The sequence below is a fragment of the Anastrepha ludens genome, chromosome 3 (genome assembly GCF_028408465.1).
Source record: "Anastrepha ludens isolate Willacy chromosome 3, idAnaLude1.1, whole genome shotgun sequence".
Lineage (NCBI taxonomy): Eukaryota > Metazoa > Arthropoda > Insecta > Diptera > Tephritidae > Anastrepha > Anastrepha ludens.
Window position 1 is genome coordinate 75,058,277 of NC_071499.1, and position 13,242 is coordinate 75,071,518.

General features: G+C 39.0%; 2 protein-coding genes across 4 annotated transcripts; one reads left to right on the plus strand and one right to left on the minus strand.

Moving 5' to 3' along the window:
• Window positions 1-1,131: 1,131 nt before the first annotated feature.
• On the minus strand, window positions 1,132-4,714 carry LOC128858220 (uncharacterized). Of its 3 annotated transcripts, none has more exons than XM_054094296.1 (5): window positions 4,517-4,714; window positions 2,927-4,444; window positions 2,246-2,848; window positions 1,919-2,081; window positions 1,132-1,859 (listed from the first exon to the last, which is right to left on the minus strand). In XM_054094296.1, exons 2-4 carry the CDS (start codon window positions 4,413-4,415, stop codon window positions 1,945-1,947), a joined length of 2,229 nt encoding a protein of 742 aa, XP_053950271.1. In that variant the 5' UTR covers window positions 4,416-4,444; window positions 4,517-4,714; the 3' UTR covers window positions 1,132-1,859; window positions 1,919-1,944. The 3 variants fall into 3 exon arrangements, with proteins under 3 accessions (XP_053950271.1, XP_053950269.1, XP_053950270.1); XM_054094294.1 differs by having other exon boundaries at window positions 1,919-2,084; XM_054094295.1 differs by having other exon boundaries at window positions 1,919-2,084; window positions 2,927-4,459.
• A 136-nt stretch (window positions 4,715-4,850) lies between these two features.
• On the plus strand, window positions 4,851-6,984 carry LOC128858221 (trimeric intracellular cation channel type 1B.1). Its single transcript, XM_054094298.1, has 4 exons — window positions 4,851-4,961; window positions 5,368-5,657; window positions 5,727-5,999; window positions 6,056-6,984. Exons 2-4 carry the CDS (start codon window positions 5,380-5,382, stop codon window positions 6,333-6,335), a joined length of 831 nt encoding a protein of 276 aa, XP_053950273.1. The 5' UTR covers window positions 4,851-4,961; window positions 5,368-5,379; the 3' UTR covers window positions 6,336-6,984.
• Window positions 6,985-13,242: the final 6,258 nt, after the last annotated feature.

A 13,242-nucleotide genomic window follows, 5' to 3' on the forward strand; every position in this document is an offset into this window, starting at 1 on the left:
GTAGTTGTTCACTTTGGAACACAGACCATCGTTGTCATTGCCCGACGCCATTATCGTGCAGTCATTAGCGTATGAGACCAGGGAGAATCCCGCTGGTGGTTGGGGGAGCTTCGAGATGTAGAAGTTGAACAGCAAGGGAGAAAGGACACCACCCTGCGGTACACCTTGCTTTATCTTCCTTTGATCTCGAAAAATCACTGACGAGTGACAAACGCTCAGGTAGTTTGCGGACTACCTCTTCAGCCCTGGCGGGAGTGTCTACTGATAAATATCATCTAGTAGCGTGGAATGGCTAACTGTGTCGAAAGCATTTTTCAGGTCTAACGCTACTAGGACAGTCCTCTCGGAGGGCCGGTTTTGGTTAAGCCCGCGATTTATCTGGGAGTTTATGGCGGTGAGTGCAGTGGTGGTGCTATGCGCTCGTCGGAAACCGTGCTGATGTGGGGCTGGGGCCAGGTATTTCGTGAAGAGTGGGAGTAGGAGGGCTTCAAGTGTCTTCACTACTGGGGAAAGGAGAGTTATCCGACGATAAGATTCCCCTTGGTTGGCGGGTTTCCCAGGTTTCAGTAGTGGGACCACTCTCCCTGCTTTCCACTTGTCAGGGAAGATGAGAGTGGCCAAGGACAGATTGAAGACCCTTGTGAGAAATCCTACTCCCCATAGTTCCAGGTGCTTCAGCATCTGCTCTAGTCATATGTAGCGGTGGTAATTCAAAGACCAAGTGCATCACAACCGTCGGATGGTACAGTAACAATTTCACTTTCGACAAGTTGACTATTGAGAATCAGACCACTGCTCTATAGGTAACAGGTTTTGCAAGTATGGTGTACTTCCATCCAAGAATCTACACACTACAGCCCTAGGATTTTCATCCAACAGTCCACATTACCGTAGAGATCTTCTCCGAGGAAATGTAATGAGTTGTTGTTTATAGGTTCATAGGGAGCCCAACACTACCACACAACTTTTTTGTTCTAATTAATGCTCACAAGGAGCAATCACTATAATTATGTTATCAACGTATCCCTGTAGAAGTTCATCTACTATTAGTCTCCATATGTTGTGCGATAGAACATCAATCAGACTGAAATATCTAAAACACAAATCGGAAATTAATTAAAGACATGCACCTATATTTTACAGTTTTTTTTATGAAAGAATTGTTATTCTAATTAAGAGTTCTAATAATTTCTAAAAATAGTAAAATTTTATATTTTAACAAAATCTTTTTCCTTACCGATAAATCTACAACTTTTATGTCGGTATTATTTATTTAGCAATTCACGGTACGGACATAGTTTTAATTATGAAACTCTTATAAAATCAACTTACAAGTTAATGGTGGTAAAATTTGAATGTGTTTGGGGAAAGTATGATTTAAGCTTTTTGTTTACAAAAGCGTATATTTATGGAGAAGCCAATGATATTTTCCTTCTTTTTTCAACATAGACCTGTTTTGATGATTATTTTGGGAAATGGTATTGCAAATTGTACTTCAATAAAGTAATGTAATAATTTCGTATTAAATTACTTAAGCAACTTTCAACTAAATCAAATTTTAATATTCGTTTTTTTTCATATGTATATATGTACATAAACAGGAAACAAGTAAAATACGAATCAGTTTGCTTGATATTAGCTCTTTATCAATATATGAAAGGAATAAAGCACTTAAAAGTGAATATTGTTCGACTGCAAATGCCCATAAAAATCTTAGGTAGATAACAAAATGTCGTGGCTAGACTTTTAATGCGACGGTTCAACTAAAAATTAACCAATATATACTTAAAATTAGGTCTTCACAAATCAGGAGCCGTAATTGCACGGCACAATTTCATTATGCGTAGAGAAAAGCGAAGCTGAAAAGAAAAAAACATCGATATTTAAAGAAAACATAATTTTTGTTTTGTTAGAGTACCTATTTAACGCTCATATAATAGATCATCATTCGGCTGACACGTTCGAACTCATGAGGTTTGCAGATGCCTCATTGGGAGAGCTCAGTTGTTTATTTTTAGAAATCTCATCAATACGTTCCTGTACAATTCCATCTACAATTTCACTATCTTTCACTGTGGTATCTTCTGGAAAAGTTAAATTTGTTTTAGTATAATCATTTTTATAATCGTTGGTGCCAATCGAAAAAATTAAACAATAACACTTGAATTACTTATACTAATTTTAACTAAACTTATGTATACTTATACTTGCACAGAATATTTTCCACTTCCAAGCAAAAACTCACCGTCAACAAATAATTGCAACGATATGTCATCATCCAGGGTAACCCGCAACTTTGACTCGCCTATTGAAAGTTCATCAGGCGCATTTCTGTCATTTATGTCACCTTCAGCACCGTTGTTCGTTTTAAACACTTCATCAACTGCTTTCGTGGTTTCGGTGGTGGCCGAGGCACGTTCAGCATTTACAGTATTCATAAGGGAGTCTACTATGTCGTTTAATGAGTTTAATGACTGCGTAGGCGAGACTGCATCAATGCGAGTGAGTTTGGGCATCTCAGTTATGGCGGAGTCAGTAGCGTTTTCTCTTGCTTCCACCACCACGTCTTTAATTGCTTCAATCGACTCAGCACTATTGGCGGATGAACCATTTATAATATTTTCAGTAGCTTCTTTTAGAAATACCGGCTGTTCCACCGCCGATACGAAACTCTCGCCTGAAGATTCCTGCACAGAAGATGTATTATCAATTGTATCTGCCGCATTTATTGGTGTCGATTGCAATTCATTGTGAATCGGTATTTGCTGTTCCCTATCCGATACGGCATCGTCAACTGCGTTGGCTGAGCTGGTCCGTGATATGCGTCGTTCAGGTATTTCGATTGGAACTTTAAAATAAATACAAATATACATATATTTTCAACATATTTTTACGACAATTCAATTTATATTTCGCCCAAACTTACCTATGTATTCACACTCGTCGTCTTCATCATCCTCCTCGTCCACCTCATCAGCAGTCAATCGCCGTAAACTACTTGGCGGCATTTTCTCATTGGCCAATTTCAGCTGCTCCTTGCGTGGACTAGGCGACCCATCACCTTTTAGTGGACTGAATGATTTTTTTTCACGCTTCTTTCGCCCAGGTGATGGATAAGGTGTACTAGAAACAGCCGGGGCAACAAAGAGAGAGGGATCTAACTCAATATCATCGACTACTTTACCATTTTCTACTTTTTTAAGACGCGCCGGCGTAGCAGTCAATGAAATAATTGCCGAATTAGACGATTTTAGAGCTGCTTGAGATGTGGTTGCTACTTCGTTCTCAATCATTTGACTAAAGTCGGTTTCTTCCGAATCACTACTGTCGCCAAATATTTCAACCTGTTCACGAAAAGACACAGATAAATTTTTTGATTTAGAGCGCTTCGCTTGGAGTCGTCGAGCGCGGGCATTGGATTCGAAAATTAACATCATAGGATGTGTACAGCGTTCAATTTTAATACGTGAGCAGAATACACGCTTGCCATACATCTTTATTAACTGAGTTCTTGTAAATTTCGTTGGCTTGGTACTTGAAATCGCGGCAGCAGCATTAACTCTTTTTGCAATAGACCCTGCACTTAGCTTTTGCGGCAATTTTTTTTCTTTTATTGACTTCTCAACTTTTGCTTTTGATTTTGGCGATCTTGTAAGTGCATTTAATTTTATAAAAAATCCAGATTGTTTCGAATCTTTTGCTTCAGATTGTGGTCGGCTACGTTTAGGAGGAGAGTTTTTTTCTAAAGGCAACGGACTATTGCTTGTACGATTTTTACCAGATAGCTGTTTATTTGATATTTTGTTTTTCTTTTGCGCTTTCCTTTTTGCATGAAATTCACGTTGGAGCTTTGTTAAATCCTGCCGCAGCAAACGCACTTTACAGCGCTTCACCTTAAGTTCAGTTAACTGTTGCGCCTTAACAAGTACTGCAGGGTCAAACAATTTTTGCTGAGCCTTCGTGGGTGTTGCCTTCTTTGGTGATTTTTCGCCGTTTTTTATTGCTGACGTTACACGGACTTCCTGACTCTGGCGTTTTAATGGTGTTGATGCCTTTGATGTTTTACTAAGTTTGTGACTCTTACCATCTAACATTTCCTCTACTTTCTTTCTTTCTAAAAGCACTTTAAATGGTTTAACAAATACGCCTTTTGGTGGTGACAGACTGCGGCTTTTGCTTACATTTTTCGCAACAAAATTTGTTGCCGGTGGCGGCATAGATTCTCGTCGCCCCACTGAATTTTCTATACGTTTTTCCACTGCCTTTTTTATTTTATTTGGCGTTGGCAAATCTTTAAATGATACAGGTGAAGGTGACCGTTTTGGAGCCTTGTTTGTATCATCTTGTTTGCCAACTCCGACATTTTTTAAGTTTATCGGCGGCTCTGATTTCAGTTGATCGAATAAAGACTCCATTTTTCCCAATTTTTGCACAATGGCACAAACTGTAATCAGTAAAACTATTTTTGGTGACTATTCAGTAAAAAACCGCCATTCCAATTCACAAATCTACTTACACTTATTATCCGGTTACAACACTTTTGCTTTTGTGCTATGTATACGTGTGTACTTCACGTGTATTACTTAATAATGTTTACTATAGATTATGCCGTTTTATTTAACATTTTCCCAAACAGATAGTTAAATTTTAGTAGGGAAAAGTAGCGCAGTTTTCTTGCCGTGCAAAACAGACGCGTTCTTGAAGGGACTTTTCGCCGCAATTTTTTTCGCCGTTCATTTTGACAGCTATTTTACATGTGGAAACGAGATGGCAAATAGGCAAATAAAATCCACATTGTAAACGAAATGAGTGTTGTAAAGTACATTTTTTTTATAAAGCTGGCAGTACTGGTGGTGTGAGCGGTCTGGAATCACCAGCTCTGTTGTGTGTTGTGTTTTTATTTTTTGTGTTGTGAATTGGCTCGGAGCGGAATAACGTGAACGATTGAAGAAGGAGAAAAAGTAAAGTTCATTTATGAGCTAAAATTATCATTTTCAAAGAAAAAAAATTTTTAAATCGTTGATAAACGAACTCTAAACATTTATAAAGTTTGTTTACCATTGCTCCTGGGAGATATAACTTATGTAACGGTGCCGTGCGTGCTGTGCCAGTTTTCTAAAAAAGAAAAGATCCGAAAATTCTATTTTTAGAGTTTTCCCAGCATTGAGGCGTAGCAAAATTTGTGCGAGCCGCCTAAAAGTTTTTGGTTCAGATCGAATTTGAACTAATCGTGGCATTTCAAATTTAGTTTTTCCGGGACCGGTTTAAATTTATTAGCGTACATAAATGAACATACGTGGATTTAAATAAAATATAATACAATACTGATCTTCGAATAAAATAGTCATACACGGATTTGTTTTACAGTTTGTCAACAAGATGGATCCCGAAGCATTCTTGGATATGGCCAATCAGGTCATAAAGCTGAAAATGTTTCCTTACTTCGACATTGCGCACAGTCTGCTTGCTGCCCTGGCTGTGCGAGAGGATTTAGGTTCAAACGCACAATCATTCTCACGTAAACATCCGCTTGCTTGTTGGCTCTCCACTATGCTAGTAATATTCTCCGGAGGTATGGTAGCCAATGCCTTGCTTGGTGAGCCCATTCTGGCCCCTCTAAAGAACACACCGCAATTAATGGTTGGCACAGTTGTATGGTGAGTTCCTATGGAGCATTTAAATACGCAAAATATTTTATTTAGAATCTCTGAATCCAATGTAATTAGGTATATGGTTTTCTATACGCCCTTTGATATTGGATATAAAATTGGTAAATTCCTACCAATCAAAGTAGTGGCCAGTGCAATGAAAGAAATCTATCGTGCTAAGAAAGTATATGATGGTGTCTCACATGCTGCAAAACTATATCCAAACGCTTGGATTATTATGATCATCATTGGCACCTTAAAAGGCAATGGTGCAGGCTTCACTAAACTACTGGAGAGATTGATTCGTGGCGCATGGACCCCTACAGCAATGGAATTCATGCAACCTTCATTGTAAGATATGAATAATTGTGTTTAATGCGACAATTTTTGTAAATATTTCTTTTCAGCTATACAAAAGCTTCATTGTTGTCTTCAATCATATTCGTGCTGGACAAAAAGACTGACTGGATATCAGCACCGCATGCCCTGGTTTATTTCGGCATTGTCATCTTCCTTGTGTACTTCAAACTGTCTTCTATTCTTTTGGGTATACATGATCCTTTCTTGCCATTTGAAAATTTGTTTTGTGCCATTTTCTTCGGTGGAATCTGGGATAGCTTAGCCAAGATATTAGGGCGTGGTCAAGCAAAGGAAGGTGAAGCTAAGGAAAGCAAAAAGAACAACTAAGAAAGCAAGTATCCGTGGCTTTCTTGGGAAACTAAAAGACGTTACAGATGCTCGTAAGGATGCGGTTTGAAAACTGCAAAAAAAAACCAAATGCAACACAGCGACCTTTTTTCGAAAAGATGAAATCAACTCCATCGATTTTAATCCTTGTAATTAATTTTACTATTATTATTTTTATTTAAAAACATTTTATTAGAAATGGACACCTAAATATTGTATTCTAGTCAGTTTTAGGACATATACAAAAAGTCAATCTCCTTGAAAGTCACGCTGGTGAATGAGCAGCAAGTGGGTGTGTTTGCTTACTTATGAACGTGACTTTCGTGCAAAAGCGTGTACAATGGTTTTAGTTTATAGTTTATTTATTTCACTTCATTACTTATTTTTACATTTTTGAAGTTTGGTTTATAATATTCTTTGAATTTTTTTATTGTGTAAATATTGTCAGTAATTGGTAGACACAAGACATATGCATGAACTTATGTTTAAATACAAAACGACTTAAAAGTAGCATATTTTAATTTTATGCTAAGATCCACTGTCTTGCCAGATTTGAAAAGAAGACTAGAGGTGAAACAAATACGGGAAGTAAAGAAAAAAAGAAACGCATATTTGATTTTTCACAAATATCATAATGAATCTAAAGTAATAAATTCTTGATGCCAAATACTTTTAAAGTAATTTTATAAAAAAATGAAATAAAACAATACCTTTGAGATACAAAAAAATGTATAAATTTTTAATTTTGTAAAAATATGTATAAATGTAGCGTCCGCCGTAGTTTTTTTTTTTTTTTTTTTTTGTAGCAGCTTACTAAACCCTGTCAGTGCGATGTAGTACCAGTCGTCTTCGTCTAACTCATTTAACGGTAGACCCAGGAAACGTGCTGTTGCGACAAGTTGGGAGGGGGGTGTTAGGTTTGATGGGGCATGTGAAAAGGTGGTTGATGATAAGTGGTTCACTAGACAGGGCTAGTTTACTGGGGCGGCAGCCCTTGGTCGGGAAAAACCCGAGTCATTCCGGTAACGTAGAACCGGCTGCCATGGGAATGCGTCCGCCGTAGTCGAATGGGTTGGTGTGAACGTAGGTTCTCCTCGGTAAAATACCAAAAAAAAAAACAAAAAAGAAGAAAAAGTTGTTTCTAATAGCGGTCGCCCTTCGGCAAGCATTGGCAAACCTCCGAGAGTATTTCATGAAAAAGCTCATAAAAAATATTTGCAATTCGCAGTCGGCTTAAAAAAACTGTAGGTCCCTCTTTTTGTGGAACAACACTCATTGGGGTGGACGCGCCAATTATATATACATATATATGTAAAAAGTCATGCGCAATAATTCTATATTGTATACGACTTAAATATTATATTTAATTCGAATCTAAATGAGGCAATGAGCAATATGTGTACCAAATTCGGACGTTATCGCTTTTTTTAAATTACCGTTATATGGGGATATAAGGGGGCGTCCATAAATTACGTGAGGTGTTTTTTTCAATTTCCTGACCCTCCCTCCCCCCCTGGTGAGATGTCGTGAGATTTTATTCAACCCCCTCCCCCATCCCCCAATCTCACGTGAGATTTTTCAAAATGTGGGTTTCTTATGTAAGCGCGTTGGATTGTTATTGTAAAAAGAAAAAAAAATTGCTTCGTGCTTTTATTTACGACTAGTTAAGACTAGTAATCAATATTGCTGAGAGTTATAAGTGTAATAAAAATTTAACAATAGAAGACTTAAATCGTAAGTACTGCGATTAAAAAAATAATATCTACTCTAATTCAGTCCATGGAGAATCATGCGCGGTTTCAAGAGAGACTATTGGGACCAACATGTCCATATGATTTTCAGTAAAATCATGTGCTCCTTCAACTTCATTCTAATCTAGCCACTCTAAGCCGTTGACGCTTGCGCACAGTAACTCATTAGCTCGTCTTGTGACAATCCGTGAGGGTCGCACTTTGCGGAACATACGCGCTTGCTTAGCTGGTGCAATGTGAGCTGCTCTCCTGTGCTCTGCAGCTCTTGTGATAGATGCGAAGTAAATACCGCATGTACTGCAGCATATTTTCTCTAAATCATCACGTATACTTGGGCAATAGAGATCAATAGGCGTGCTGATGAAGGCATTCAGCGGTTGAATCGGTACGCGTATTAGAAATGGAGCAAATGATTTTCCGTCATGTTCTTTAAAGTCCGGAATTGTCAAACGTCAACCTGAGTGATAGGGCGTTCGGCTCATAGTGGCGCGAAAACAACCGACGGGCTACACTGTACCGCAAATTCAGATTAAATTGAGCTATTTGGTATAAAACAAATATGGTGGTTTGACAGTAGTAATGTATAACGTCGAAGTATGAATGAAATTATTTTCTTTTGAACGAATTAGTGAATGATCTTAATCATACTACGATTACGCTTGAGATTAAATCTTAAGCATGTACAATTTTTTTGTTTCAATCAGAAAAAAATTGCGTGATATTTGCCGAGACCCCCCTCTCCCCAACGTAAGATTAGATGAGATTTGACTCGACCCCTTCCCCCCCTTAAACATCTCACGTAATTTATGGACGCCCCCTAAGTGATTAAATTTTAATCGATTTCACCGATATTCAATTTCCGTGCTCACGAACAAACACAGCTAAATCGTTTAAATTTTTATCGATTCCTTTATGTGGTTACATGCAACCTTTATCTGAACAAAATTATAACGATTCTGAACATATGGGCACGAGTATAAAAAAGCATGAGCGACGGAATAATGCAAAGGAGGTAGTTCAGCTATTGTTGTTACTGCATCAAATATTCCCCATTTGTTTTTGGCAAATATTTTAGTTTAATGCTCTTTAACCGGATATGAATCCGATTTATTCAAACTTAATACTGTTTGCACGCGGCAATTCTTGACAAGCCACTCGACTTACATATATAGACGTTCTAGAGCTGTCACAAAGAACAAAAATTCCGTTGCGGCAACATATTTGACGGGCGTGACGTGTAAAGCCGTAAAGCCACAATGATAGTATTGCTGCATATAAACAAAAAAAACAGGAGAAGTTTTTTTCGGGAAACCACATCTCGTGTTGTTTTGTTGATTGTGAAATATATTATAAAATTAATGTTTATTGAAGCGAAAATGGGTTTTCATAGAATTTATGCTACTCATGTGTGCGACTATACCTTCGAGATCTGGACGAACATTCATTTTGAAGGACAACTTTGTTAAGCCTAGCCTTTTCTCTACTCTTTCTAGCTTTTATCGAAAAAATAAGGGTGCATTTGAATTCACTCAATTCATTTAAATTTGAAACAATAAAAAACGCCATCGAAAAAAATTTGCACTATACGAAATTGTTTTTCTTTAACCCTTTCAATACGGATTTTTTTAAGGGGAAAAAATATTTAACCATGAAAAGTTATTATTAGTGATCTAAATAGTATGTCCTCTTGTATAAATAAAGAAATTATTTCTAGGAATTGAGAAAATGTCCTGGGGAAAACATTGTCCCACCCGTAATGAACACTCAGTAGATCTATAATTGTCGTTTTTCGACTTACTGACCTAGCACGTGCATTGGGACGTTTGTGTCCCGTCAGTTGTCATTTTCGCCGCGCTTGCCGTACGGCAATAGTAGAAAATTGTCAATTTTTGTGTTTTCTGGCATGGCGTGTGCCACGTTTGAGGCGCCTGCGTCTCAAATATAAATAATCTATTTTGCTGTAAGGCAAATTCGTTGCCGCAACAAATGGAACAGACCCATTGTGACAGCACTATTCCCATGACAGTCGGTTCCTCGTTACCGGAATGACCCGGATTTATATCCGGTCAGTAATGATTGTCATTCCAGTAGCATGCGCGTACATGTATGAGATTGTTTACATTGCTACAACAACTAGGGACGAGAAAAAATATCGATACTTATTGGTATCGAGTATATTTGTTATTGATACCGATATCTTATACTTGATACTTTTGTTTCGATATTTGTACTTAACAAGTATCTCTGGAGCGGTATCGAGTAAAAAATTATGCGGGACTACGTGAACCACGCCACTCAATTTGCGACGCCACTTCATAAACGGCAGGAAAAAAGTTAACTATCAATTAAGTAAATTTGATTTAAAGTTAAAGTAAGTATTAAAGCTATTATTATGTGCACTTTATTGAAATTTGTGTCGTTAGAAGAATGCCGCCAAGCCGAAGCAATGTTTGGGAATATTTTACCAAACTATCCAACGTCGAGGTGAGGTGCAAGACTTGCTTCAAAACTATCAAATCATCAGGAAACACCTCAAACATGCGTAAGCATATAAAGAGCCACCCCGATGCGATGTATGTATATTGTTGCCTCATGGTACATACAGTACTATCTCGATAATCCGGACACGCGGTAGTCCGGTCACATCTATAATCCGGACAACTGCATAATTCGGACAGTTTAACATTTTTTACTCTATAATCCGGACATTTTTCAAATTTGCTTCGCAATATGTACATACATATGTATTTTAATTTTTAGTTTGCTTTGTGAGTTTTTCGTAAAATAGCAGTACTTTAACAACAATATATGTATACGAAATGCAACAGCATAAATCACGCGTTGTGTTTATTCTTTAGTGACAAACTGAATTGAGTGGACATTATTATTATGAGCAGTGGAAAATTTAATAAAGGGGCTCATAAAACCCTTTGAATTGAATTGAATTGAATTTGAAGAGGTCGAGCCAAGGAGCACCAGGAGATTTGGTGGCTCCTAAAACACTCAGGCTAAAAAGCCCATTGTATTTAAAGCTCTGGAAAGGGGGTAGATAGTTAAGGAGGGAGGGAGAAAAGTATCAGAGAAAGAGATAGGAAAGAATAGAGACAGAGATAGAGATAGTTAGTCCTGTGAGAATTTTCCAGATTCTTTGGCGAATCTGTAAATATCCTCCAGTTTTAGAGAACGAATATTACTCATTCCCATGACATCGGAACCCAATACCCGTAGTCGCGCTCTAGCAAAGGCAGGACACTCACAGAGAAAGTGCTCAGTGCTATCCGCCTCCTCCAAGCAGGACAGGCATACCGGGTCCTCGATGATTCCAATGGTGGTCATATGCTGACCCCATGGGTTGTGTCCTGTAATGATGCCGACCATCAACCGAATGTCTTTCCTTCTAAGTTTTAGTAGAAAGTTTGACAGTTTTCTGTTCGGACTTGTCACAAAACACTTTGCAGTTCTGCAGCGTTCTAGACCGGACCATCGCTCTTTATGTAGATTGCCTACATAATCGTTGATCCAGTTCTTGATTCCTGCGGGACTGATTCCGATTATTGGCTCTGGCTCTTGTGGGGGAACCGCTGATTCACGGTTGGCCAATTCATCGGCAATTTCGTTTCTTTGAACACCGGAGTGTCCCAGAACCCATATAAGTACAAGCCCGTTTTGTCTTGCGACAGAATTAAGCTTCTTCTTACATTCTTGAACAATCTTCGAGGTTTGCTTCGCGTTCTCCAGGGCCTTCAATGCAGCCTGACTGTCACTGAAGACTCCAATCTGTTTCCCGCTCCATCTCCTCTCGATTATCCATTCGGCTACTTTTAGGATGGCAAAAACTTCTGTTTGAAAAACAGTTGCCATTCCCCCCATAGCATAGTGATACTTATTACTATCGTTTAAGTACCATCCGGCTCCAGACCCTATTTCAGTCTTGGACCCATCGGTAAAGAAAATATCCGTCAAACCTCCCTGCATGCATTCTGGATTGCTCCATTGCTCACGCAATGGAAATCTGACATCAAATTTCCTTCCGAACGAAACTGTGGGTATCAGGTCATCTTTAGGTGCCAAAAACAGTGGATACTGCTCCGACAGCAACTTAAAGATTTCTCTGTGTCCCGAAGTTCCATCTTCGTGCCAGAAACCATATTTATGGAGTCTACACATTGCTTTTATTGCTTCCTGTTGTATCTTAAGATCCAGGGGGAGCAGATTAAGCATAGCATTTAGGGCATCACCAGAGGTTGTACTCATGGCACCCGTGATGCATAAACATACACTTCTTTGCAGCCTGTATAGTTCCCGGATTGTGGACTTAACCATGCCCCGTCGCCACCAGACCACAGAAGCGTAAGTGATGATTGGTCTGATAAGTGCCGTGTATATCCATAGGACCACAGCAGGTTTCAGACCCCAAGTTTTGCCAAAGGCTCTACGGCATTGCTGAAAAATCTTCAATGCACGATTCACCTTCAGTGAAACGTGTGTCTCCCAGGTCAGCTTCTTATCCAAGATTACTCCTAGATATTTAACTTCGTTGGAAAGACCAATTGTCACACCTTTCAGTGTTGGAAGACTGAGTCCATCCAATTTCCGTTTTCTCGTAAACAAGACTATGGTTGTTTTGTTCGGATTAACGGAAAGACCTTGTCTCATGCACCAATCATCGATTTTGTCAAGGATACTCTGCACTTTCGTGCAAAGCCTCCTTAAGGATTTATCCGATGTTAGCGCACAGACGTCGTCCGCATATGCTTGGACGTGAAAGCCGAGTTCCTGTATCTCCGCTAATAGGGAGTCTACGACGAAGCACCACAGCAGCGGAGAAAGAACACCCCCTTGGGGACATCCTTGCTTGGCCCTGGCTGTGATTTGCTCGTCGTCGCTCCCACCAGCGGTTAACAGCCTCTCAGAGAGCATGGAGTATATCCATTTTATAATGGCTTGATTAACTCCGTGTCGTTCGGCAGAAGAACATATCGAGCCGAAAGTGGCATTATCAAAAGCCCCCTCAATGTCCACGAACACGCCCATTGTGTATTCGTCAGCTTCCAGCCCAGCTTCAATCTTGCTAACAAGATCGTGTAAGGCTGATTCACATGATTTTCCACTCTGGTAAGCGTGTTGATTTCTACTAAGTGGACTTCTCGGCAATA

What these genes read in the sequence shown, in the direction of transcription:
- LOC128858220 (XM_054094294.1), bottom strand. Translation starts at nt 4,415, where the DNA reads ATGGAGTCTTTATTCGATCAACTGAAATCAGAGCCGCCGATAAACTTA. An exon ending in CGACGAGTGTGAATACATAG is followed by an intron (nt 2,849 to 2,926) that starts GTAAGTTTGGGC and finishes TTTATTTTAAAG; the next exon opens with TTCCAATCGAAATACCTGAA. An exon ending in GTTGCAATTATTTGTTGACG is followed by an intron (nt 2,085 to 2,245) that starts GTGAGTTTTTGC and finishes TAACTTTTCCAG; the next exon opens with AAGATACCACAGTGAAAGAT.
- LOC128858221 (XM_054094298.1), top strand. Translation starts at nt 5,380, where the DNA reads ATGGATCCCGAAGCATTCTTGGATATGGCCAATCAGGTCATAAAGCTG. An exon ending in ATGGTTGGCACAGTTGTATG is followed by an intron (nt 5,658 to 5,726) that starts GTGAGTTCCTAT and finishes CAATGTAATTAG; the next exon opens with GTATATGGTTTTCTATACGC. An exon ending in GAATTCATGCAACCTTCATT is followed by an intron (nt 6,000 to 6,055) that starts GTAAGATATGAA and finishes ATTTCTTTTCAG; the next exon opens with CTATACAAAAGCTTCATTGT.